At 45.1% G+C, this 23,505-nt stretch overlaps 1 protein-coding gene across 1 annotated transcript in view; it reads right to left on the bottom strand.

Moving 5' to 3' along the window:
- Window positions 1-21,947, bottom strand: part of IL7R (interleukin 7 receptor) — a 96,921-nt gene extending 74,974 nt beyond the window's left edge. The window contains exon 1 of the mRNA XM_073543928.1: window positions 21,844-21,947. Coding sequence (XP_073400029.1) covers window positions 21,844-21,925 — 82 coding nt within the window. The 5' untranslated portion in view covers window positions 21,926-21,947. The remainder of the gene's footprint in view (window positions 1-21,843) is intronic.
- Between the last annotated feature and the right edge of the window lie 1,558 nt (window positions 21,948-23,505).

Raw genomic sequence — 23,505 nt, 5'->3', positions numbered from 1 at the left:
GACCCCCACATCCCAGTACAGACCCCCACATCCCAGTACAGACCCCCACATCCCAGTAAGGACCCTCACACCCCAGTACAGACCCCCACATCTCAGTACAGACCCCCACATCTCAGTACAGACCCCCACATCCCAGTACAGACCCCCACATCCCAGTACAGACCTTCACATCCCAGTACAGACCTTCACATGTCAGTACAGGCCTTCACATCTCAGTACAGACCTTCACACCCCAGTACAGACCTTCACACCCCAGTACAGACCCCCACATCTCAGTACAGACCTCCACATCTCAGTACAGACCCCCACATCTCAGTACAGACCCCCACATCCCAGTACAGACCCCCACATCCCAGTACAGACCTTCTGTTAAATATTAATAATCCGTTAATTTCTTATAAGACCCAGTTCTGTAGAATGCTTTAGCTTACATGACATAGGCTATTTTTAAGCTTGGCTCATGGTAGAAAGACAGCTCCATATATGTAGAGACCACGTGCTTTAGGAGACGTATATAATTCATGGCTAACTGTAGAGGTCGCTCCTCTTCTTCCCTCACCATCATGAGAGACAGACGCAAGATGACATGACATAACAGCTGGTATATTACTTGACGGCGATGTGAGAAGCCGAACTGAGACACAGCAGCCATTTGCTATTCAGGATCTCGGAGAGAAGAAGAATACATGTTGCTTTTGCCATGTGGGATCTCAGAACATGATCTAATGGACAATTTCTCTTTCACCTATTTTTATTCACCTGTTTTTCTGTAATAACCTTTCTTTGATGGAAGAAACCAAATAAACCACTATATTTTTATCTGGTAACTAGTCCTGAGTATTTTACAGGATATGCATTATTTTACATTGGAGAGCCAGCCAGATCTGAATTTTTGTACTTTTTTGCGGATTTCCCTCAACTTGCACACACGGGGGATTGGACTTTGCTAACGTCAAATCATATGTGCAAGTTATCGGGAATTCCACTACTTACAAGAATCACATAGAACCTAGAAGTAAGAAGTACCAGATAGATTGAGAAGTACTACAAGTGCCAAAAGTACCAGACCTAAGCCAGACGTGTGAAGACAGGAACCCAGCGTTGTCCATCAAAGGAGCTGAGACATTTCAAGGTAAGATAAAATGGATGTCATTAATTGTCTTGCTAAGCAGAGTAAATTGAAATTTAAGTCTGTAGACAATTCTAATTCAGAAGTTTTATGGTTAAGTTTATATGCCGAGTGTGAACTCGAGAATCAGAGGTTAGATTCTAAGTTTTTCAATAGAGAAAGAGAGAGATTAAAAAATATTCTACAGATGGTAGATATATTTCATAGATCTGTGTCAGAGAAATCTAAAAATGATTGTGTAGAGGATAGTGATATTCCCGAGATTCACTGTAATGTGGAGAAACAGTTACAAGTAGTAGCAGCTATTGAAGGTGACCTTGCAGACGTGGAACAAGATGGAGAAGTAGGAGGAGACTTCAGAACTGACGTAGAGGACGTACAAGGGAAAGACGTACCACTAAAAATAGAAGACTCACAGGCCCAAATCCGAAGTAGCGTGAGGAAGAATTTGATAAAAATATGCCAAATAATTCCTGCTTATGACAACAAAATAGATGTTTATAGAAACTCTGAGATCTTTGAAAGTTGTTCTGGTAACTTTGATTTATCTAATGAGGAGAAGAATCAGTTGTTCAAAATGTGGATCCCTGTAAATTTTGCTAGGAGATTGTCTTTAAAGTTATCTGGTGAAACACATGAGAATTTAACTGATAAGGACAGATTAAAAATTCTCATTTTTTGTTCATCAAATGAAAATCATCCAGATATTGATATTCTTCAAAAATTAAGGATTGGTCGGAAGGAATGTATTTTTACGTTCATGTCCATATATGAACGTTTGTACAAAATGCTGAGTGAGAATGTCAAAACACCGTCCCTCATAAGGAGTTTTGTAAGCAAATTTTGGTTTCTAAATCCTGCATCTCGTGTTATTGCGTCACAAAAAGATTCTTTGTTTGAATGTGCGCAATTTCTTGATTTTGCCAGGAAACACGAGAATCGTGAAAGGAAAGTAAATTGTGCTAATTTTGGAAAGACAGGCAGAGTAAAATCTTATCAGAAGCCTGTATTAGCAAAACCTTCTAAAATGAGTTTTCCCCAAATATATGAAGTACAAAGGAGATCACATGTTTGTTATAAGCCATATGGAATGATGCAAAAGAACACCGAAAAGACACAAATGGAATTAAGAAAAATGATGAGTTCTGATTTTCTTTCTGTAACAAAGATGGCCGAATTTAACAGACAGAAACAGGTGGTGAGTGACATCATGGCCTGTAAACTGAATACTCTGCTCCAAGAATCTATCAGCTTTAAAATGGCAAGAACCTTTCAGGATATTTTTTGCAGAGAAATAAGTATGGGTGTAGGAATTGGTTAGAAAAAGTAATATATATATTGTGTAACAGTGTTATACAATTAGTGAGTTATATGTAATTATTTAATAGAGTATAATCCTGTAGTTTTATGGTTTGTGGATATATACATAGTCATACAGTATATATATAGAGTGTTTGTAGAAGTAGAAATAGTAGAACTGTATTTTTTAATGAAAATTAAAATCTACATCAGTAATAATATTTAGAATTATATGATATTAACCTTATTTTTTATGTTTCCTTAGAATTTTCATTTCAAAGCAGGACTTAATCGAGAAAAATTCTCTTCCAAGGATTTATGCCTTTATTTACACAGGATGTTGCAATAATTGCATGATTTTATATATCTAACCCTTAAAAGGAAATAACCAATTGCTTTTTAAAATGTTCTGGGTGTGTGCTTTTTTACTGCATGGTTTGAATGACAACCTCAACAGGTGAAAATTTCAACCTTGTTCTAATAATAAGTATACCAGACCAGTATACTATGTCCCTGTTCCTTAGGAAAAGAATTTTAAAGGGGGTCTCAACTTTTGCAAAGCAATGGAATTTTTTTTCCAGGCCTAAATGTCAAGTATAGCTATACATATATTTATGTCATGTGTATTTGGGGAATATTCAAAGAAATATTAAGAGACTAAATTGAAATAGTTTACAATGCATTGATAATTAGGATAATTTGGGTTAAAATACGTGTATTCATCACACTTTCATATGTGAGGTATAAAGTTAATATGTGACACAGTCTGAGTGACAGTGACTGAGTGTATGAGCAGCTGCTGAGCGAGTAATGTGATACGTTTGTGAGACCTCAGGATCCTGAATGCATGAAAAAAAAAAAAAAAAAACCCCAAAGCTTTTATCTTTAGGAAATTAGAATATTAAGATACATAATGAAATATTATCTATACAAACATATATTTCTATATTTCTATAGTAATTATTATTTCTTGATTTAGTTAATTGTGGATAAGTGCAATCGCACAACAAAATAGAAAATAGTTTAGGAAGAAAATCTATTCTTTCCTTATCAGCTTTAGCTCTTTTAAACAGGCACCAGCACAGAGCCTGGTATTCACCAGCTGCATCTGGGAATAGTGGACCTTCCTTCTCTGTCCAAGTGTGTTAATCTTAAACTACATTTAAATTAATTTTTCCAAAGGATAATTTTATGATATTCAAATTAATTTTGATGGTTACACATCTTCAGACAAATAATGGTATAAGCAAGTATAAATTCACATAATTTATAAATTAATTATTTTTAATTTTGGTTTTGATAAATGAATTATTTCATAAAACAATATTTTTTGGTATTAAGGGGGAAATATGTTTTTTATCCTGACTACATAATCACATTTGATTAATACCTCTTCTTCACACATTTTAATAGGAAAAAATATTAATAAGGTACAATGGCATAAGTATTGGGTATAATAACAAGTATTATAAAGAGTCATTTCTTTATACTAAGAGGAATTACATGCAAAGTTGCATGATTTGAATATTTTGATAACACAAGTTTATGACAATTATGAAATAATTCAGATCATGGAAATATTAAGGGTGTATGTTACTGAAGACATAACTACACTGCATCAACATAAAGGCCTTATTCTTATTTTTATTTTTATTCTTATTTTTCATTATTTTTAATTCTTTCACCAATATTTAGTAAAGTAATATCTACTGAGAATATTGCTTCATTAAATATAGCAATTATATGGTTCTATTACTAAGGAAAATGTTTCACTTCTGAGTTATATGCAACAATTCTTTTATTCATTCATTCGCTCACTCATATATTCTTATTTTGGTTCATGGCTTTACATTCCTACATATTATTAGTATAATAAATATATTCCTTATTAATAAAGATGAAAACACTGGTTACATAAAACACAGTGACACCTATGGGTTGAAAAAGGTAATTACACCTATGACATAAAAATGTTCTATCACATGAAAAAAATGGATAATAATGTATTATCATTTATTATTGGTTTATTATTTCAAATATTGAAATCCATATACAGTACAAATTCTGATAATTATATGGATATTACTGATTGCTATGGTACGCTGTGATATTATAGGATAGAAAATTACCAGATTTGGTATAGAATAGGGAATGAAGACTTCAAGCAAGATACTGAAATTATGTTAATAAAGACTTTTCACATTTCTAAACTTCATTGATTTTTATCAGTTGCGAGAAGAAGTATGCCGCGATCCAGAAATCCCAGAAGGTAACAAAGCTATGATTACTGAGTAATAGACTGTGTTAATTACAAATGCAGTATCCACCACTGACAGTCACAAGTGCAGTATCCACCACTGACAGTCACAAGTGCAGTATCCACCACCGACAGTCACAATTAAAGTGTCTAACCTGACAACCAGAGGACGATGATCCTATGATGCTGAGATGAACGGTGTTATCACGTTCTTATCAAGTTCCAGAGGTTTTCAATCACCTGAAAAGCTTCGATGAAAGCTGGTGAACAATGAAGGTAATTATCAGGAAGCTACAACCCTGACATATGTCCTGTGCATTAGGACAAGGACTGGTTATGGTGCTATGTTTAGCAAGGAAGAGTCATTTTAACCCTTGCTTTGTTGACCAAAGACGTCACACCTGTTCAAAGACCAGTACCGATGGAGGATTCCAGAATATCCAAGGCGAGCCAATGTAAGCCCAGGTTTTTAAAGATGACACTGCACAGATATTAAAGCTGCATTTCATCTATAGACTTTGTTTCTTATCAACATTTGAATTTATGGACTTTGATTTGATACACCACACAATTCCTACAACATCTATATGCTATAAGAAAACTGTATTTTTAAAAGAACCAAGAAGAAGACAGAAGACATCAAAATGAAGACCAGATGACATCAGATGATGATGACTGGACCTGAGATGCTTCAATTTAGACTTAGGGAAGTATAATTATACATATTTTATATGAATATTGTTCACGACTTACCATAACATGAATTCACATCAATTATGTCATTGAGTACTTATAACGGTAATCTGATATTATTATTATTATTATTATTGATATTAAATTATTTTGTCAAAGAAGAAGAAAAGAAGAAAGAAGATCTTGTTATATTTGAGGGTTCCAATTAATGTCTGTCTCCCTCAAAAGGGGGAATTGTTAAATATTAATAATCCGTTAATTTCTTATAAGACCCAGTTCTGTAGAATGCTTTAGCTTACATGACATAGGCTATTTTTAAGCTTGGCTCATGGTAGAAAGACAGCTCCATATATGTAGAGACCACGTGCTTTAGGAGACGTATATAATTCATGGCTAACTGTAGAGGTCGCTCCTCTTCTTCCCTCACCATCATGAGAGACAGACGCAAGATGACATGACATAACAGCTGGTATATTACTTGACGGCGATGTGAGAAGCCGAACTGAGACACAGCAGCCATTTGCTATTCAGGATCTCGGAGAGAAGAAGAATACATGTTGCTTTTGCCATGTGGGATCTCAGAACATGATCTAATGGACAATTTCTCTTTCACCTATTTTTATTCACCTGTTTTTCTGTAATAACCTTTCTTTGATGGAAGAAACCAAATAAACCACTATATTTTTATCTGGTAACTAGTCCTGAGTATTTTACAGGATATGCATTATTTTACACCTTCACATCCCAGTACAGGCCTTCACATCTCAGTACAGACCTTTACACCCCAGTGCAGACACTCTCATCTCAGTACAGACCTTCACATCCCAGTACAGACCCTCACACCCCAGTACAGACCCTCACATCCCAGTACAGACCCTCACATCCCAGTACAGACCCTCACATCCCAGTACAGATCCTCACATCCCAGTCCAGACCCTCACATCCCAGTACAGACCCTCACATCCCAGTACAGACCCTCACATCCCAGTACAGACCCTCACATCCCAGTACAGACCCTCACATCCCAGTACAGACCCACACATCCCAGTACAGACCTTCACATCTCAGTACAGACCTTCACACCCCAGTAAAGACCCTCTCACTCCAGTGCAGACCTTCTCATCTCAGTACAGACCCTCATACCCCAGTACAGACCCTCACATCCCAGTACAGACCCTCACATCCCAGTACAGAATTCACATCCCAGTACAGACCTTCACATCCCAGTACAGACCTTCACATCCCACTACAGACCCTCACATCCCACTACAGACCCTCACATCCCAGTACAGACCCCCACATCCCAGTACAGACCCTCACATCCCAGTACAGACCCCCACATCCCAGTACAGACATTCACATCTCAGTACAGACCTTCACACCCCAGTACAGACCCTCTCACCCCAGTGCAGACCCTCTCATCTCAGTACAGACCCTCATATCCCAGTACAGACGTTCACATCCCAGTACAGACCCCCACATCTCAGTACAGACACTCACATCTCAGTACAGACCCTCACATCCCAGTACACACCTTCACATCCCAGTACACACCTTCACATCCCAGTACACACCTTCACATCCCAGTACACACCTTCACATCCCAGTACGCACCTTCACATCCCAGTACACACCTTCACATCCCAGTACAGACCCTCTCACCCCAGTGCAGACCCTCTCATCTCAGTACAGACCCTCATATACCAGTACAGACCTTCACATCCCAGTACAGACCTTCACATCCTAGTACAGACCCTCACATCCCAGTGCAGACCCTCACATCCCAGTACAGACCCTCACATCCCAGTACAGACCCTCACATCTCAGTACAGACCTTCACATCCCAGTACAGACCTTCACATCCCAGTACAGACCTTCACATCCCAGTACAGACCTTCACATCCCAGTACAGACCTTCACATCTCAGTACAGACCTTCACACCTCAGTACAGACCCTCTCACCCCAGTGCAGACCCTCTCATCTCAGTACAGACCCTCATATCCCAGTACAGACCTTCACATCCCAGTACAGACCCTCACATCCCAGTACAGACCCTCACATCCCAGTGCAGACCCTCACATCCCAGTGCAGACCCTCACATCCCAGTGCAGACCCTCTCATCCCAGTACAGACCCTCTCATCCCAGTAGAGACCCTCTCATCCCAGTAGAGACCCTCTCATCCCAGTAGAGACCCTCTCATCCCAGTAGAGACCCTCTCATCCCAGTAGAGACCCTCTCATCCCAGTACAGACCATCTCATCCCAGTACAGACCCTCACACCCAAGTACAGACCCTCTCATCCCAGTACAGACCCTCCCATCCCAGTACAGACCCTCTCATCCCAGTACAGATCCTCACATCCCAGTACAGACCCTCACATCCCAGTACAGACCCTCACATCCCAGTACAGACCCTCACATCCCAGTACAGATCCTCACATCCCAGTACAGATCCTCACATCCCTGTACAGACCCTCACATCTCAGTACAGAACCTCACACCCCAGTACAGACCCTCACATCTCAGTACAGACCGTCACACCCCAGTACAGACCCTCACACCTCAGTACAGACCCTTACACCCCAGTACAGACCCTCACACCCCAGTACAGACCCTCACATCTCAGTACAGACCCTCACATCTCAGTACAGACCCTCACATCTCAGTACAGACCCTCACATCTCAGTACAGACCCTCACATCTCAGTACAGACCCTCACATCTCAGTACAGACCCTTACACACCAGTACAGACCCTTACACCCCAGTACAGACCATCACACCCCAGTACAGACCCTCACATCCCATTACAGACCCTCACATCCCAGTGCAGACCCTCTCATCTCAGTACAGACCCTCTCATCCCAGAACAGACCCTCTCATCCCAGAACAGACCCTCTCATCCCAGAACAGACCCTCTCATCCCAGAACAGACCCTCTCATCCCAGAACAGACCCTCTCATCCCAGTACAGACCCTCTCATCTCAGTGCAGACCCTCACATCCCAGTGCAGACCCTCACATCCCAGTACAGACCCTCACATCCCAGTACAGACCCTCACATCCCAGTACAGACCCTCTCATCCCAGTACAGACCCTCTCATCCCAGTACAGACCCTCACATCCCAGTACAGACCCTCACATCCCAGTACAGATCCTCACATCCCAGTACCGATCCTCACATCTCAGTACAGACCTTCACACCCCAGTACAGACCCTCACATCCCAGTATAGATATTCACACCCCAGTATAGACCCTCACATCCCAGTGCAGACCCTCTCATCTCAGTACAGACCCTCGCATCCCAGAACAGACCCTCTCATCCCAGTACAGACCCTCTCATCTCAGTGCAGACCCTCACATCCCAGTACAGACCCTCACATCCCAGTACAGATCCTCACATCCCAGTACAGATCCTCACATCCCAGTACAGATCCTCACATCTCAGTACAGACCTTCACACCCCAGTACAGACCCTCACATCTCAGTACAGACCCTCACACCCAAGTACAGACCCTCACATCTCAGTACAGACCCTCACATCTCAGTACAGACCCTCACATCTCAGTACAGACCCTCACACCCCAGTACAGACCCTCTCATACCAGTACAGACCCTCACACCCCATTACAGACCCTCACATACAGTACAGACCCTCACACCCAAGTACAGACCCTCATATCTCAGTACAGACCCTCACACCCAAGTACAGACCCTCATATCTCAGTACAGACCCTCACACCCCAGTACAGACCCTCACACCCCAGTACAGACCCTCACACCCCAGTACAGATCCTCACATCCCAGTACAGATCCTCACATCCCAGTACAGAACCTCACACCCCAGTACAGACCCTCACATCTCAGTACAGAACCTCACACCCCAGTACAGACCCTCACATCTCAGTACAGACCCTCACACCCCAGTACAGACCCTCACACCCCAGTACAGACCCTCACACCCCAGTACAGACCCTCACATCCCAGTACAGATCCTCACATCCCAGTACAGATCCTCACATCCCAGTACAGAACCTCACACCCCAGTACAGACCCTCACATCTCAGTACAGACCCTCACATCTCAGTGCAGACCCTTACACACCAGTACAGACCCTCACATCCCAGTACAGACCCTCTCATCCCAGTACAGACCCTCTCATCCCAGTACAGACCCTCTCATCCCAGTACAGACCCTCTCATCCCAGTACAGACCCTCACATCCCAATGCAGACCCTCACATCCCAGTACAGATCCTCACATCCCAGTACAGACCCTCACATCCCAGTACAGATCCTCACATCCCAGTACAGATCCTCACATCCCAGTACAGATCCTCACATCCCAGTACAGATCCTCACATCTCAGTACAGACCTTCACACCCCAGTACAGACCCTCACATCTCAGTACAGACCCTCACACCCAAGTACAGACCCTCACATCTCAGTACAGACCCTCACATCTCAGTACAGACCCCCACATCCCAGTACAGACCTTCACATCCCAGTACAGACCTTCACATGTCAGTACAGGCCTTCACATCTCAGTACAGACCTTCACACCCCAGTACAGACCTTCACACCCCAGTACAGACCCCCACATCTCTGTACAGACCCCCACATCTCAGTACAGACCTCCACATCTCAGTACAGACCCCCACATCCCAGTACAGACCCCCACATCCCAGTACAGACCTTCACATCTCAGTACAGGCCTTCACATCTCAGTACAGACCTTCACACCCCAGTGCAGACACTCTCATCTCAGTACAGACCTTCACATCCCAGTACAGACCCTCACACCCCAGTACAGACCCTCACATCCCAGTACAGACCCTCACATCCCAGTACAGACCCTCTCATCCCAGTACAGACCCTCTCATCCCAGTACAGACCCTCACACCCAAGTACAGACCCTCTCATCCCAGTACAGAACCTCTCATCCCAGTACAGACCCTCTCATCCCAGTACAGACCCTCTCATCCCAGTACAGACCCTCTCATCCCAGTACAGATCCTCACATCCCAGTACAGACCCTCACATCCCAGTACAGATCCTCACATCCCAGTACAGATCCTCACATCCCATTACAGATCCTCACATCCCTGTACAGACCCTCACATCTCAGTACAGAACCTCACACCCCAGTACAGACCCTCACATCTCAGTACAGACCGTCACACCCCAGTACAGACCCTCACACCTCAGTACAGACCCTTACACCCCAGTACAGACCCTCACACCCCAGTACAGACCCTCACATCTCAGTACAGACCCTCACATCTCAGTACAGACCCTCACATCTCAGTACAGACCCTCACATCTCAGTACAGACCCTCACATCTCAGTACAGACCCTTACACACCAGTACAGACCCTTACACACCAGTACAGACCCTTACACCCCAGTACAGACCATCACACCCCAGTACAGACCCTCACATCCCATTACAGACCCTCACATCCCAGTGCAGACCCTCTCATCTCAGTACAGACCCTCTCATCCCAGAACAGACCTTCTCATCCCAGAACAGACCCTCTCATCCCAGAACAGACCCTCTCATCCCAGTACAGACCCTCTCATCTCAGAGCAGACCCTCACATCCCAGTGCAGACCCTCACATCCCAGTACAGACCCTCACATCCCAGTACAGACCCTCACATCCCAGTACAGACCCTCAAATCCCAGTACAGACCCTCTCATCCCAGTACAGACCCTCACATCCCAGTACAGACCCTCACATCCCAGTACAGATCCTCACATCCCAGTACCGATCCTCACATCTCAGTACAGACCTTCACACCCCAGTACAGACCCTCACATCCCAGTATAGATATTCACACCCCAGTATAGACCCTCACATCCCAGTGCAGACCCTCTCATCTCAGTACAGACCCTCGCATCCCAGAACAGACCCTCTCATCCCAGTACAGACCCTCTCATCTCAGTGCAGACCCTCACATCCCAGTACAGATCCTCACATCCCAGTACAGATCCTCACATCCCAGTACAGATCCTCACATCACAGTACAGACCTTCACACCCCAGTACAGACCCTCACATCTCAGTACAGACCCTCACACCCAAGTACAGACCCTCACATCTCAGTACAGACCCTCACATCTCAGTACAGACCCTCACATCTCAGTACAGACCTTCACATCTCAGTACAGACCCTCACACCCCAGTACAGACCCTCTCATACCAGTACAGACCCTCACACCCCATTACAGACCCTCACATACAGTACAGACCCTCACACCCAAGTACAGACCCTCATATCTCAGTACAGACCCTCACACCCAAGTACAGACCCTCATATCTCAGTACAGACCCTCACACCCCAGTACAGACCCTCACACCCCAGTACAGACCCTCACATCCCAGTACAGATCCTCACATCCCAGTACAGATCCTCACATCCCAGTACAGAACCTCACACCCCAGTACAGACCCTCACATCTCAGTACAGAACCTCACACCCCAGTACAGACCCTCACATCTCAGTACAGACCCTCACACCCCAGTACAGACCCTCACATCTCAGTACAGACCCTCACACACCAGTACAGACCCTCACACCCCAGTACAGACCCTCACATCCCAGTACAGATCCTCACATCCCAGTACAGATCCTCACATCCCAGTACAGAACCTCACATCTCAGTACAGACCCTCACATCTCAGTACAGACCCTCAAACCCCAGTACAGACCCTCACATCTCAGTACAGACCCTCACATCTCAGTGCAGACCCTTACACACCAGTACAGACCCTCACATCCCAGTACAGACCCTCTCATCCCAGTACAGACCCTCTTATCCCAGTACAGACCCTCACATCCCAATGCAGACCCTCACATCCCAGTACAGATCCTCACATCCCAGTACAGACCCTCACATCCCAGTACAGATCCTCACATCCCAGTACAGATCCTCACATCCCAGTACAGATCCTCACATCTCAGTACAGACCTTCACACCCCAGTACAGACCCTCACATCTCAGTACAGACCCTAACACCCAAGTACAGACCCTCACATCTCAGTACAGACCCTCACATCTCAGTACAGACCCCCACATCCCAGTACAGACCTTCACATCCCAGTACAGACCTTCATATGTCAGTACAGGCCTTCACATCTCAGTACAGACCTTCACACCCCAGTACAGACCTTCACACCCCAGTACAGACCCCCACATCTCAGTACAGACCCCCACATCTCAGTACAGACCTCCACATCTCAGTACAGACCCCCACATCTCAGTACAGACCCCCACATCCCAGTACAGACCCCCACATCCCAGTACAGACCTTCACATCCCAGTACAGGCCTTCACATCTCAGTACAGACCTTTACACCCCAGTGCAGACACTCTCATCACAGTACAGACCTTCACATCCCAGTACAGACCCTCACACCCCAGTACAGACCCTCACATCCCAGTACAGACCCTCACATCCCAGTACAGACCCTCACATCCCAGTACAGACCCTCACATCCCAGTACAGACCCTCACATCCCAGTACAGATCCTCACATCCCAGTACAGATCCTCACATCCCAGTACAGACCCTCACATCCCAGTACAGACCCTCACATCCCAGTACAGACCCTCACATCCCAGTACAGACCCTCACATCCCAGTACAGACCCACACATCCCAGTACAGGCCCACACATCCCAGTACAGACCTTCACATCTCAGTACAGACCTTCACATCTCAGTACAGACCCTCACACCCAAGTACAGACCCTCACATCTCAGTACAGACCCTCACACCCCAGTACAGACCGTCATATCTCAGTACAGACCCTCACACCCCAGTACAGACCCTCACACCCCAGTACAGACCCTCACACCCCAGTACAGATCCTCACACCTCAGTACAGACCCTCACATCTCAGTACAGACCCTCACATCACAGTACAGACCCTCACACCCCAGTGCAGACCCTCTCATCTCAGTACAGACCCTCACACCCCAGTACAGACCCTCACACCCCAGTACAGACCCTCACACCCCAGTGCAGACCCTCACATCCCAGTACAGACCCTCACATCCCAGTACAGACCCTCATATCTCAGTACAGACCCTCACATCTCAGTACAGACCCTCACACCCCAGTACAGACCCTCACATCCCAGTACAGACCCTCACATCTCAGTACAGACCTTCACATCTCAGTACAGACCCTCACACCCCAGTACAGACCCTCACATCCCAGTACAGACCCTCACATCTCAGTACAGACCTTCACATCTCAGTACAGACCTTCACATCTCAGTACAGACCTTCACATCTCAGTACAGACCTTCACATCTCAGTACAGACCCTCACATCTCAGTACAGTCCCTCACATCTCAGTGCAGACCCTCACACCCCAGTGCAGACCCTCACATCCCAGTATAGACCCTCACACCCCAGTACAGACCCTCACATCTCAGTACAGACCCTCACACCCCAGTACAGACCCTCATATCTCAGTACAGACCCTCACACCCCAGTACAGACCCTCACACCCCAGTACAGACCCTCACATCCCAGTACAGACCCTCACATCCCAGTACAGATCCTCACATCTCAGTACAGACCCTCATATCTCAGTACAGACCCTCACACCCCAGTACAGACCCTCACATCCCAGTACAGACCCTCACATCCCAGTACAGTCCCTCACATCCCAGTTCAGACCCTCACACCCCAGTACAGACCCTCACATCTCAGTACAGACCTTCATATCTCAGTACAGACCCTCACATCTCAGTACAGACCTTCATATCTCAGTACAGACCCTCACATCTCAGTACAGACCCTCACATCTCAGTACAGACCTTCACATCTCAGTACAGACCCTCACATCTCAGTACAGACCCTCACATCCCAGTACAGACCCTCACATCCCAGTACAGACCCTCACATCCCAGTACAGACCCTCACATCCCAGTATATACTGGTCACAGCTCTGTTTTTTCCAGCACAGTCACTCTCGCTGTGTCTCCCATGTGATAATTTTGGTTACAACGTGTAAATCCGACATGTAACCAAGGCGACAATGATGCAACACCGACGAGCCCCGAGTAATCTGTGCCCCCTTAGTCCAAGGAAAGCTATTTTTTGACGTCGGTTGATGCAATGGCTGACAGGTGGCGTTGGCTTTATCATGGGTCGTGAAGACTTTTATAGCTGCATTTGATCATGTCCAGTGGTCGGACATGCTGGGGATTGTATAAAAAACGAATCTGAACTGAAAAAGTAAGTTAATGTGTATGCACAATGTAAGTGCATATTAACACATGACCATTAACCAGAGAAAGTAAAAAGCAAAAAACACAAATATCCTGAACTAAAAAGTAAAAAATAAACTGCAAATAATACATAAAGGTAATAATAATAATTTGATCATGTCCAGTGGTCGGACATGCTGGGGGTTGTAGTTTTCTTTGTATAGACTTGTCCTAAGGTTATAACCAGAGGGACAATGTGATTCTTTCGCCTCCATGATGAGGACTGATATCTATTGTCATGATCCATGCTGGATGAGGACTGATAAAAAGCATAGGTAACCTTTTTTTTTCCTAAGCTGTGCTTAAGGTTGGTTTTTGCTCCCGGTGGACATTAGGATTATTGCACTGTGGTGTCATTTGTTCTAAGTTTGCCCCGGTGGTGGTGAGCGTCATTGCACTCTAGTTTCTTCAGTTAAGTGCACATGATTATAATGCAGGTGTGATTGCTGGCTCTGCTATAAAAGAGTCACAGGTGTTGCAATCAGTGTTGGTGATGGTATTCATTTCAACCATGCTTGGTGGAGGAAGGAGCGGAAGAGCGTTCCTTGAGGCACTGTCTTAGCCCTGGTGTGGAAGGAGTCAGAGGGGATTTCCTTGCAGCTCTGACAGAGCTTGGTGGCAGCTATTCAGGAGGAAAGCTGCATTCTGGTGGTGGACTCTGTTGCCAGGAGCAAGTGCAACAGAGTAAAGCTAAGTTGTGTTTCCCCGTTTGTGTTTTCTCCTTAGTGTGTATTAGTACAGCGGTGGGGCCAGTGCCTGCACCACCCAGCTCACTAGCAAGTGATAGGTGTAGGGTGTGCTAGGGCGTCAAGTTCCTGAGCGGCGCCCGGTGCGGAACCTGCATAGGGAACATTAGGAGCGTTAGGGACACTGACTCAGGGGAGTGCAGGAGGTCTCCACGTCCCCTTTCCCTATCGCAGGCCCACCGTTGTAACTGTTTCCCTACCCCTTGTCTTGTTGTTTTAATTACCGGCCTGCGAGCCGTGTCACACAGGACAGTATAACGTGCCGCGTCCTGTTGTTCTAGTTACCGGCCTGCTGGTCGCGTCACACAGGACGCGTCCACGTGACATTTATGGGTTACAAAGTGTCTCTACCTTCTGCAAGAATGTGACAGACGAGCGCTCGGTGGCCAAGACAGAGGTTGTAGGGTGCTCCCTTCCCCCCACACCCCCCATATCACCCACAGGAGCCCCTCCGCCAGGTCACTTGGTTATACAAAGAATTTCAATGGTGATTTTTCAGTTTTATGTAAATCTTACTTTATATATGGAAAGTTATAAACCTTTCTAATATTCACAGGGAAAATTAATCGGATCTGGATTTTCCAATCCCAGGGTTAATAAAGTCCGTCAGCACAGACAGGCACCGTGTGTGATGGGAATCCTGTCATCAGGTTCCTGTTGCTCGGGCTACAGGCGGCAGGAATCGGAGCCTGGCAGCGGGATTGCGACCAGGTATTTATTCTATGAAATCCCACTACATTCTATAGAAAACATAACTTGTGAGGCCGACCATCTGATGGATCCGAACTGGCACTCAGCCGGCGCTCCGCCTGATTGACAGGTCTCTGCCATGTATGAACACATGAGGAGACAAGTGCCAGTCATGGGGAGCAGAGTGAGGAGAAGCCGTCCCGGGGCCGCGCCACACTAGTCAGGACTCTCTTTTTAGTCCCCAAGTCCATCTCAAACTATCTTTTCTCAGAAACGCTGTAGACTCATCAGAATGAATATACCTGGCGGAAGCTAAGCATCTAAATAACAAACCAGCAGAGAGATCCTGTGCAGCTGACACAGCAGTGTCTAATATAGACAGTGCTCTGTGAGCCAAACATCCCAGACTCCAGACTGATACACTGTAACAAACCAGCAGAGATCTGTGCAGCTGCTGATGTGTTTAGCTCACAGAGCATTGTCTACACTGGATACATTGTATCAGTCTGTTGTCACACAGCATTGTCTGCATTGGATACATTGCATCAGTCTGCAGTCACAGAGCACTGTCTGCACTGGATACATTGTATCAGTCTGGGGGTCACAGAGCATTTTCTGCACTGGATACATTGTAGCAGTCTGGAGTCACAGAGCATTGTCCACACTGGGTACATTGTATCAGTCTGGAGTCACAGAGCATTGTCTGCATTGGATACAATGTGTCAGTCTGGAGTCACAGAGCATTGTCTGCACTGGATACATTGCATCAGTCTGGAGTCACAGAGCATTGTCTGCACTGGATACATTGCATCAGTCTTGAGTCACAGAGCATTGTCTGCACTGGATACATTGTATCAGTCTGGAGTCACAGAGCATTGTCTGCACTGGATACATTGTATCAGACTGGGGTCAGAGAGCAATGTCTGCACTGGGTACATTGTATCGTCTGCACTGGATACATTGTATCAGTCTGGGGGGGGTCACAGAGCATTGTATGCACTGGATATATTGTAGCAGTCTTGGAGTCACAGAGCATTGTCTGCACTGGATATATTGTATCAGTCTGGAGTCACAGAGCGTTGTCTGCACTGGATACAGTGTATCAGTCTGGAGTCACAGAGCATTGTCCGCACTGGATACAGTGTATCAGTCTGGAGTCACAGAGCATTGCCTGCACTGGATACAGTGTATCAGTCTGGAGTCACAGAGCATTGTCTGCACTGGATACATTGTATCAGTCTGGAGTCACAGAGCATTGCCAGCACTGGATACAGTGTATCAGTCTGGAGTCACAGAGCATTGTCCGCACTGGATACAGTGTATCAGTCTGGAGTCACAGAGCATTGCCAGCACTGGATACAGTGTATCAGTCTGGAGTCACAGAGCATTGTCTGCACTGGATACAGTGTATCAGTCTGAAGTCACAGAGCATTGTCTGCACTGGATACATTGTATCAGTCTGGGGGTCACAGAGCATTTTCTGCACTGGATACATTGTAGCAGTCTGGAGTCACAAAGCATTTTCCGCACTGGATACATTGTATCAGTCTGGAGTCACAGAGCATTGTCTGCACTGGATACATTGTATCAGTATGGAGTCACAGTGCATTGTCTGCACTGGATACATTGTATCAGTCTGGAGTCACAGAGCATTGTCTGCACTGGATACATTGTATCAGTCTGGAGTCACAGAGCGTTGCCTGCACTCGATACATTATATCAGTCTGGAGTCACAGAGCATTGTCTGCACTGGATACATTGTATCAGTCTGGAGTCACAGAGCATTGTCTGCACTGGATACATTGTATCAGTCTGGAGTCACAGAGCATTGTCTGCACTGGATACAATGTATCAGTCTGGAGTCACAGAGCATTGTCTGCACTCGATACAATGTATCAGTCTGGAGTCACAGAGCATTGTCTGCACTGGATACATTGTATCAGTCTGGAGTCACAGAGCATTGTCTGCACTGGATACAATGTATCAGTCTGGAGTCACAGAGCGTTGCCTGCACTCGATACATTATATCAGTCTGGAGTCACAGAGCATTGTCTGCACTGGATACAATGTATCAGTGTGGAGTCACAGAGCATTGTCTGCACTGGATACATTGTATCAGTCTGGAGTCACAGAGCATTGTCTGCACTGGATATATTGTATCAGTCTGGAGTCACAGAGCATTGTCTGCACTGGATACAATGTGTCAGTCTGGAGTCACAGAGCATTGTCTGCACTGGATACAATGTGTCAGTCTGGAGTCACAGAGCATTGTCTGCACTGGATACAATGTGTCAGTCTGGAGTCACAGAGCATTGTCTGCACTGGATACAATGTATCAGTCTGGAGTCACAGAGCATTGTCAGCACTGGATACAATGTATCAGTCTGGAGTCACAGAGCGTTGCCTGCACTCGATACATTATATCAGTCTGGAGTCACAGAGCATTGTCTACACTGGATACAATGTATCAGTGTGGAGTCACAGAGCATTGTCTGCACTGGATACATTGTATCAGTCTGGAGTCACAGAGCATTGTCTGCACTGGATATATTGTATCAGTCTGGAGTCACAGAGCATTGTCTGCACTGGATACAATGTGTCAGTCTGGAGTCACAGAGCATTGTCTGCACTGGATACAATGTGTCAGTCTGGAGTCACAGAACATTGTCTGCACTGGATACAATGTGTCAGTCTGGAGTCACAGAGCATTGTCTGCACTGGATACAATGTGTCAGTCTGGAGTCACAGAGCATTGTCCACAGTGGATACAATGTATCAGTCTGGAGTCACAGAGCATTGACCGCACTGGATACAGTGTATCAGTCTGGCGTCACAGAGCATTGTCAGCACTGGATACAATGTATCAGTCTGGAGTCACAGAGCATTGTCTGCACTCGATACATTATATCAGTCTGGAGTCACAGAGCGTTGTCTGCACTGGATACAATGTATCAGTCTGGAGTCACAGAGCATTGTCTGCACTCGATACATTGTATCAGTCTGGAGTCACAGAGCATTGTCTGCACTGGATACATTGTATCAGTCTGGAGTCACATAGCATTGTCTGCACTGAATACAATGTATCAGTCTGGAGTCACAGAGCATTGTCCGCACTGGATACAATGTATCAGTCTGGAGTCACAGAGCGTTGTCCGCACTGGATACAATGTATCAGTCTGAAGTCACATAGCATTGTTTGCACTGGATACATTGTATCAGTCTGGAGTCACATAGCATTGTTTGCACCGGATACATTGTATCAGTCTGGAGTCACAGAGCGTTGCCTGCACTGGATACAATGTATCAGTCTGGAGTCATAGAGCGTTGTCTGCACTGGATATATCAGTCTGGAGTCACAGAGCATTGTCTGCACTGGATACAATGCATCAGTCTGGAGTCACAGAGCATTGTCTGCACTGGATACATTGTATCAGTCTGGAGTCACAGAGCATTGTCTGCATTGGATATATTATATCAGTCTGGAGTCACAGAGCATTGCCTGCACTGAATACATTGTATCAGTCTGGAGTCACAGAGCATTGTCTGCACTGGATACATTGTATCTGTCTGGAGTCACAGAGCATTGCCTGCACTGAATACATTGTATCAGTCTGAAGTCACAGAGCATTGTCTGCACTGGATACAATGTATCAGTCTGGAGTCACAGAGCATTGTCTGCACTGGATACAATGTATCAGTCTGGAGTCACAGAGCATTGTCTGCACTGGATACATTGTATCAGTCTGGATTCACAGAGCATTGTCTGCACTGGATACATTGTATCAGTCTGGTGTCACAGAGCATTGTCTGCATTGGATATATTATATCAGTCTGGAGTCACAGAGCATTGCCTGCACTGAATACAGTGTATCAGTCTGGAGTCACAGAGCATTGTCTGCACTGGATACAGTGTATCAGTCTGGAGTCACAGAGCATTGTCTGCACTGGATACATTGTATCAGTCTGGATTCACAGAGCATTGTCTTCACTGGATACATTGTATCAGTCTGGAGTCACAGAGCATTGTCTGCATTGGATATATTATATCAGTCTGGAGTCACAGAGCATTGTCTGCACTGAATACATTGTATCAGTCTGGAGTCACAGAGCATTGCCTGCACTGAATACATTGTATCAGTCTGGAGTCACAGAGCATTGCCTGCACTGAATACATTGTATCAGTCTGGAGTCACAGAGCATTGCCTGCACTGAATACATTGTATCAGTCTGGAGTCACAGAGCATTGTCTGCACTGGATACATTGTATCTGTCTGGAGTCACAGAGCATTGCCTGCACTGAATACATTGTATCAGTCTGAAGTCACAGAGCATTGTCTGCACTGGATACATTGTATCAGTCTGGAGTCACAGAGCATTGTCTGCACTGGATACATTGTATCAGTCTGGAGTCACAGAGCATTGCCTGCACTGGATACATTGTATCAGTCTGGAGTCACAGAGCATTGTCTGCACTGGATACATTGTGTCAGTCTGGAGTCACAGAGCATTGTCTGCACTGGATACATTGTATCAGTCTGGAGTCACAGAGCATTGTTTGCACTGGATACAATGTATCAGTCTGGAGTCACAGTGCATTGTCAGCACTGGATATATTGTATCAGTCTGGAGTCACAGAGCATTGTCCTCACTGGATACAGTGTATCAGTCTGGAGTCACAGAGCATTGTCCTCACTAGATACAGTGTATCAGTCTGGAGTCACAGAGCATTGTCTGCACTGGATACAGTGTATCAGTCTGGAGTCACAGAGCATTGTCCTCACTGGATACAGTGTATCAGTCTGGAGTCACAGAGCATTGTCCTCACTGGATACAATGTATCAGTCTGGAGTCACAGCGCATTGTCTGCACTGGATACAGTGTATCAGTCTGGAGTCACAGAGCATTGTCTGCACTGGATACATTGTATCAGTCTGGAGTCACAGAGCATTGTCTGCACTGGATACATTGTATCAGTCTGGAGTTACAGAGTATTGTCCTCACTGGATACAGTGTATCAGTCTGGAGTCACAGAGCATTGTCCTCACTGGATACAGTGTATCAGTCTGGAGTCACAGAGCATTGTCCTCACTGGATACAGTGTATCAGTCTGGCGTCACAGAGCATTGTCCTCACTGGATACAGTGTATCAGTCTGGAGTCACAGCGCATTGTCTGCACTGGATACAATGTATCAGTCTGGAGTCACAGAGCATTGTCTGCACTGGATACATTGTATCAGTCTGGAGTCACAGAGCATTGTCTGTACTGGATAAAATGTATCAGTCTGGAGTCACAGAGCATTGTCTGCACTGGATACATTGTATCAGTCTGGAGTCACAGAGCATTGTCTGCACTGGATACAATGTATCAGTCTGGAGTCACTGAGCATTGTCTGCACTGGATACATTGTATCAGCTGAGAGCCGGAGTCGAGACTGTATGTAAATAGTTAATGCCGCCTCATTCACTGACTAAACAGTGATCTTGAAACCGTAAGGTACTAAAAACTTAAAGTATATTAGAAAGTTGTAGAGCTATTATTTATACACTGATTAGAGAATATTTATAGAAAAGTGGAAATTCCCTGCAATACAGAACACTTCTCTTCCCTCAAAACAGCCCCCAAAGTGCAACATAGTAAAAAAAAAAAAAGGTGGTGCCTCTGCCTTTTCCTTCACCAACAAGTCAATCTTTATCTATTGTCAGAAATTTGATGAGTAAAATATAGTAAATGTGCCATATCTACCGTCGGTCCCGCAGAAATCTCCACTTTGCTGCAGAGACGCATGGAGCAGGAGGAAGAGAAGAGCGAGATATTGGGCGTGCATGACTCCGAGCCGTCTGTTACCATCTCTGACGTTACCACAACATTGTACATGTAGTAAGCACTTCTGAAATAACCACAGCCAGCAAGAAATGTTGACGCGCCAATGATGAGCGAGCGCTAGGGAGGAAACTACCCAGAGGTTTGTGAAGAGTTCTGATATCAATATGCTGCTAAGAAAAACAGGTTATCATGGTTAGTAAGTGCGGAAGGCAGATTTTTTTTCTTATGATCATTGCTGTTTTATCAGATTGCATAAATTGAACATATAAGAGAGTACAAGAAACTTTGTAATATATGTTATCAGACAAATCTCCACTTATAAGCCACTTCTCCTTACCCCTGTCTCCCAAACTCTACAATCTCCATGGCTCAAAACAGTATGGACTGCCAGCTCACTGAGGGATCAGGTTACAGCTGCCTATAGGTAGAGAGGAAAGTTGGAGCAGACAGATCATACTACTCCTTTTCTAGTAATTGTTTTATCTCACCCCTCCAGAGCAGGATTCCCAGCTACACTGCTCAATATTGCTGCATAAAGTCTTCCATATTTCATAAAATAGAAATGTCAGAAAATGTAGCAATACATATACGTAGGTAAAGAAACGTGTAAGTCTTCTATCAATAAATAAAGGGGTTCGTGGAGATCCAACACCTGGCACCTCCAACCATCAACTGTTAGCACTTCTGTGTAAAGTCTGTCAGAAGCAATCAATTAAAAAAAGTTTATCACGGTTGGACTTGACTCAAGCCACTTTGTCTAGCAGATACTAGAAGAACCTCAGCCTCCACCTATTAACCATTATACATTGGGACCCTCTGGGTTGGATCCATGGAGTAGCTGCTAGCCACAGAAGCAAGCCTGAGGCAAGGACGCTTATAAAAAGCTCAGTATCAGGATGGACAAAAACTGATACAAAAACTGTTATCTTCCATCAGTGAGTAAAGGGATTGGTTTGGATCCAACAGTCAGTGCCGCCAACTATCCACTGTTATCATTTCTGTGTGAAGTCTGTCAAAAACCTTCAACCCAAAAAGTCTATCATTGGACAGATTTGACACAAGCCACTGTGCCTAGAAAATACCACAGGATTCCTAAAACTCCACTCTTTTTTTACTGGTATATCTACTTAGAAAGGGGCCTTCGGGGTTGCATCCATGGAGTAGCTGCTGGCTGGAGAAGCGAGTCTGTGGCATGGATGGTAAAACAAAGCCAGCTCGGTATCAGGAGGGACAAAACAGGTACAAAAACTGCAGACAAAACTGAAGTAGTAAGGAAAGTTGACATTCTGGGGTCAGTTAAGGTCTCAGATAGTCTAAGGTGGCTTTGTGGCTAATTTGGATCTTTATATCTCTGGTGGTCCAAAGACCGAAGAAAATAAAAATATTCTTAATATTCTTTGTGGTCCAAGATGTTTCCAAGGATTTATGACATTTTCATGAGGATGTTTAAGATTTGAGGGTTGAATTATTGGTCATCCCAATGATCCTGGTTCTTCAAAAGCAAGTAAAAGTATCCCTTGTTCTGGAATATACAGCATTCTACAAATGAGTCCAGAATGGTACCCGCCCTCACCTCCTAAC

This window comes from Dendrobates tinctorius, unplaced genomic scaffold, assembly GCF_039654945.1.
Source record: "Dendrobates tinctorius isolate UK_male_01 unplaced genomic scaffold, ASM3965494v1 ptg000135l, whole genome shotgun sequence".
Taxonomy (NCBI): Eukaryota; Metazoa; Chordata; class Amphibia; order Anura; family Dendrobatidae; genus Dendrobates; species Dendrobates tinctorius.
This window is presented reverse-complemented; position numbering and strand designations above follow the sequence as displayed.